The 6124-nt window shown below is 37.8% G+C and overlaps 1 protein-coding gene across 1 annotated transcript; it reads left to right on the forward strand.

Annotated features, from left to right (window-relative positions):
• On the forward strand, window positions 1-1033 carry LOC117292007. Its single transcript, XM_033773996.1, has one exon. It carries the CDS (start codon window positions 1-3, stop codon window positions 742-744), a length of 744 nt encoding a protein of 247 aa, XP_033629887.1. The 3' UTR covers window positions 745-1033.
• The last annotated feature ends 5091 nt before the right edge of the window (window positions 1034-6124 follow it).

Below are 6124 nucleotides of genomic sequence, written 5' to 3' on the forward strand. Positions count from 1 at the left end.
ATGCGCATTCATGCGCATGAACTCCTACTGACACTAATGAAACTTCGTCTAAACCTAAATGATGAAGATCTAGCAGTCAGGTTCTGTGTCAGTACGTCAGTCATTTCAAACATAATTTCAACTCTTCTCCCATTTCTTGCTAACGAGCTCAAAAGTTTAATCTACTGGCCAAGTCGTTCTGCTGTTCAGAATCACTTTCCTTCATGCTTCAAGAAACATGGACAGGTTAGAGCAATAATTGATTGTTTTGAAGTTCAAACACAGAGGCCATCCCAAAGTGATGTCAATTCAAAATTGTACTCGAGCTATAAGCAACGACATACATACAAAGTATTGGTAGCATGTACCCCAGGAGGATCAGTATCTTTTTTATCACCAACTGCAGGGGGAAACATGTCTGATATTGAAATTGTACGAAAGAGTGGTATGCTTGATTTATTGGAGAACGGCGATGTAGTCTTGGCAGACAAAGGTTTCAAAGACAAGTCAGACTTTCTCCTTCACGGGTGTAAACTGGTGATACCACTGTTTAGTAAGAAGGGAAAGGTTTTTACTGAGGAGGCAAACATAACTAATGCTGCTGTATCTAATTCACGAATACACATTGAAAGGGTCATCGGGAGGATGAAGGAGTTTCAAATTTTGAAAGGAGATTTTCCATTACTCCGAAGCGACATTGTCGATCATGTGTTTACATTATGTGGTGTGCTAGTTAATCTGCAAAGCGTCCTTGTTCCGAAATGATTTAGTTGTTAATAATGCAGGCAGTTACAATGTTAAATATCAACCAAATTTACATTTATTTTTACTACTGGTACATTCACTCGGCAACTATGTACATATTATAGTACCCATACAATATTATAAGTTATCTGTCAGTACGTGCTAAACCACCAATCAGATGCTCAAACTACTTATATTATCACACAAGCGTGAGTTGAATGTGGAAAAATATAACGCTTCTGCGTCCCATATCCAACAAGGCCGAAGGCCAAGTTGGATATGGGACGCAAATGCGCTATATTTTCCGTATTTCCACGAGCGCGCGTGTGATAACTATTTATCTTCAAGAAAACTTGGCGCGTGACATAGAACACACAAGACGCAGATAGTGATACTAGCCGTGCAACATAGGTTTTTATCGCCACTCCATTCTGCGAATCTGATTGGAGGCTTAGTGGTACTTGAAGATAAATACATTTATACAGCATTAGTCATGCATGCTTCCGCATTAGAGAAAAAACATATTTAAAAAAAATACTTTCACTATGGTAGTATACCAAACAAAAACTGAAAGTATTTCTACAAGGTCTTTGAAAATAAGGTTTGATTTCAACATAAACAAATTAGCATTTTGGTATGCATTTACATGTATCTTGTTGGAGACAAATGAAGTGTTTCCTGATTTTGCCTTGTGCAGTGGAATGGTTAGGATATGATTTTTGGACCACATGAGTGAAAGCAGATTTATGTATGAAAACTAAACCTTCTGTAAGCAAAATGTGTGGTTTTAATCAAATGATAAATTTAAACCAGTATTCTCGTTAAATTGAACATCCATCAATGTAAATCTCATATTATTTTAATAATAAATAATTTATTGCAATTGGTATTTCTTGTTAGTAAACACATTTAAATAGTATATATATAAATTATTTGGTATCTACAGGATGATATTCAATCTTTACAATAAATATTCTTTTGCAAATGTTTCTCAAATAAAAAAGTATCTACATGTATATTGTGCATCTTTTGTTGCATTGCTTTTTAACTGGGAAATTATTTATTGCAATAAATAGTATTTTTTGTTCAGTATTAGTTTTTGTTTTCTTTAAAGACTCTGGACACTATTGGTAATACATGTATTGTCAAAGACCAGTCTTCTCACTTGGTGTATCTCAACATATGCATACAATTACAAACCTGTGAAAAGTTGTAAGATTACTAGGAAAGAAAAAACACCCTTGTCACACAAAGTTGTGTGCTTTCAGATGCTTGATTTCGAGACCTACAATTCGCAAACTGAGGTCTCAAAATCAAATTTGTGGAAAATTACTTCTTTCTCGAAAACTACTTCATCTCAGAGGGAGCCGGTTCTCACACTGTTTTATACTATCAACATCTCCCCATTACTCATTACCAAGTGGGGTTTTATGCTGCAAATTATTTTGAGTAACAACCAATAGTGCCCATGTCTTTAAACTGAAACTCAATCAACATACACTTCTTATAAATATATTACTTTGTTCATAGGTAAAATATAGGATTGCTAAAACTGACAGTACCAGGTTTTTACTTGGTGTCATGGTCATTCAAAATGGTCAGTCAACAAACATGCACAGATTTGGGCTAAATTTGACTCATCATGAAAAAGTAGTTGAACTCAGACAATTCTCAATCATACAGCTCTTGCATGTATTCGACTGAATAATTTATAATCTTTTTGGTAAATATTTATTGTACTATATAAAAACAGTTTTGCTTGTGCACTTACTATGATTTATTAAATAAATTAAGTGGTATGCATGTAACTCCATGAACTCACTCAAGGAATTTTGTTTTATACTTTTAAGGCAAAAAAACAAAACATTTTGCTTCCAGTTTGATGATCGCCCCTAATTTTACATTTTACAACTCTGGTTGAGCAACACCCAGTTTTGACTCTCTTAGCTTTTCAGTTAGTACTTCCTCAATCACCACAAACTCAAAGAAGATTTTCAATTTCTTCAGGAGTTCCCTGATAAAAACTTCATCAAAATTGACCCTCTCAATGTGAATACTGTTGTTAATTAGAGCTGTCTTCACAACAAAGTCGGCATAAGTTGTTTTGGTTACAAACATCTGTACCTGGACTTGAGTATAGTATGGATGGTTTCTTTTTAGACGTATCCCATGATCATCATTCACAAGACAAGAACCACTTTGCATAGCATAGTCAGCTATGGTCTTGAGACGGTGGGTATAGGGGTTCTTCACTTCAAGGACTCCCATGCCGTGGCACTTGCACTTTATGAGACCATCTGGAGAACCAGCCAAGTAAGGAATATCGGGATGAATGTTGACCCCGGTGTCAGAAATCTGAAACGCTTTATGATTCTTTTTTTCATTCTTTACATAGACTTTTCTGGCTACTTTCTCTCTTTGTTTCCCCCATGCTAGTGATTTTGATGTGACCTTTCCCCCATACCCCATGATTCTACTCAACACAGAATTATAACGCCCTTTAACCTCTGATTCCTTAACTTTCGAGGCACAATCGTGCGCTATGGATGCAGTTATTCTGCCACTCCTGTAATTCCACCATTTTGGTGAGTTACTCTGTTTCACTGTTTCTTCGGCCACTGCTTCAAACGCACAAGGCGGTGCTTGCAAGTTACCATGAAAGCATTGTACAGTGTCACAGTCTCCTAACTTAAGACATTCAAGAGTTTTATCCCTGGCTTCAAGAACAGTTGGTGCGTGCGTTGTAGTTTCCACCTCCTCTTCTGCTTGGACAGAATCAAAAACTTCATCATATAGAACATGCTTCCTTGGAGCATATAACAATGCAGCGCATTTTCCGCCTGTCACTGTAGCTAGACGTTGTAGATCGAACTCACCAATGCTACGTGCATGCCTGTCATCAACAGCTCTTGGATCAAATGCATTTCTATTACGTGGGCTGTGATCAACTGCGGCACTCTCTAGATCTAGCTCACCGGTTACTCCAACTATTTTAAAATTCTTCACAAAATCAGGCTCATGAATCTTCTCGCCTCCCTTAGGGGGCTTATGCCACTGCTGAGGTTTTGATGTACATGCTTTGTTTGCTCCCGTCTGAACTTCATGTGCAACGTAACAAAGGAGGGCAACCGTGTGCTTGCAGAACCCTCGAAGACCTGCCCTGCATGAGCATAGTAAAGATACAACCGATCCAGTGTCCTTGTGCAATGCTACCCAAGTGTAATACGGTGCACTGGTTATGGCCTTCTGTGGCACAACTCGGCCGTCAACAAAACAGTACCGAATATTGTCACTAATGGCATGGAATCGAACCTCACGTACATGCTTTGCCCGCCACACACTCTGTCCTTCTATTTTGGCCTTTTCTCCACCTGTGGTGATTTGGTGTTTCTCTGCGCCTGTAAATGAAAAAGTTGCTCTAAATAAAGCGTGTCTTGCTGTACATTGTGTCAAAATCTGTACTCCAGAGCATACATGTGGCCCAGTCAAGTCAAATTTTCTATGCAGATCTAAAAATGATGTATGATGAACACAAACTGAGAAAATAAAATACAGGCATCACTTGATGTGATACAACTATTGTGTCTTGCAAACAATACTTACACAAAGTAATGTATTCATCCACTTCTGTTGTAGTTGTAGGGGGGAAGTTGACAGCTGATGCTTCCCAGTTAGAATTTAAAGCTTGAGGATCGGGAAGTGAGACAAGCCCATTCTCTAGTACTAGACGACTTTCCCTCTCTTTCTGAACGATCAATTTCTCTGCATCATCACTGTCTCTGCAAATAATAAATCATGTGCCATCAGATGAGCGACTTCTCATATGTATAAACAGCCCAGAAATGCTACTTTAATACTATTGACAAGGATGGCTTATTTGTGCCTTTTATTTTATTCATAAAAGTATACCAAAATTTGAACTTCAATGTTATTCCAATATGCACAGCTCCTCCTAGTTGCGATTATATACATGTAAATCTTCCTCCTCCCGACAGATTGGTAAGATGATCACCTGTCCTAGGGCTGGGCCTTTTGACCTGTGCTTTGTCCTACTGGTATGGTGGTATTTAGTCAGTACGATACACTATAGCCTATCATTAAGAATTTATTTAATTTGTTAAATTATTTGATATTAAATTTGTCTGTTTAACAAACCGTGAATCATGAATGATGGCTGTGGATGTACTACTACTAGTAAAACCAGAACGAAAAGTTGCTTCCTCCAGGGCAGTAGGCACAGCAGGTACGTGTTATTAACACTGTTAATAAAACTATTAAACTAAACTGTCTTGGTCACACTGTCATTATAATAAATCATAAATGTTTGAAAGTTTACCTTGATTCCTCTCCCCATTTTATGGCTTCGAGAGATAATTGTATTAGTTCTGCTTTTGTACGAAGTCTGCCCTTTTGTGTTATTTGAAGTCCTCTTTCTTTGAGAAAATCCTGCAACTGCTTAACGTTCCAATGTTCAAGGATATTTCTATTTCGGGTTTCAGCTTCCATGTGAAGTTTGTTTTGCTTCCGGACGGTCACCGCTCATCATGTCAAGAGTCAAGAGTTCATGCAGCGGCTGGTAACCAACTAGACCAGCATGCATTGTAAAAAAAGTTGGCGCTTGCGCAGTGGGTATTTGCGATACGGTCTATGCATTGAGCGTCCACCGACGACGGAACTTCAGTGGGGACATTTCGCTATTTTACACACATTTTCACAGAATTCACTGTGACACCGGACATAATCGTGGGCTGTTAAACGTGGTTAAAGCCATGTATTCAAATGACGTCTGCTTAATATTAATCCCTTGATGAGAAAGAGACACAGTCCACCTCCTTTCCCGTGTTAACGAGGTTGATGGTAGACATTCAAATGAGGCAATGGTCTCTTCACATTCAGCATGTGGACAACTGTCGCGATCATCTCAAGATAACCATGATTCGGTGATTGCGAAAAGGTCAATTTCTTTGCGAATGATGAAATTGGTGATAGAATTTGTCTTCTCCTGATGAATTAGCTTTCTATGATGCAAGTTTTGATTTTTGAGTTTTAGTAACAGCCGGGGACGTTTCTGAAACTCACACTAAGTTACATACAGCAAAGTGAGGATAGCTGTATTTGCATTTAGCTTTGAGGAATAGGTTACTAATTAGTAATGCAAAGATCTTTCCAGGTTCTTCATTACTTTATTCTGTCGATTCTAAACACCTTTTCGTAAAACTACCTCTTGTACAAATACGGCAACAAGGATTTGTTGTTTCTGATAATTTATTATACATTCAAATTTAAACAGATGGCCAAAGGTCAAATTCAATATACAAAGTTAAAAGTTAAACTTACAAAAATACAACAGCGAATTAAGTGGCTACAGTAAACATCAAATTGCAAAATAATCTTTGCTGAA

Source organism: Asterias rubens, chromosome 1 (assembly GCF_902459465.1).
Source record: "Asterias rubens chromosome 1, eAstRub1.3, whole genome shotgun sequence".
Lineage (NCBI taxonomy): Eukaryota > Metazoa > Echinodermata > Asteroidea > Forcipulatida > Asteriidae > Asterias > Asterias rubens.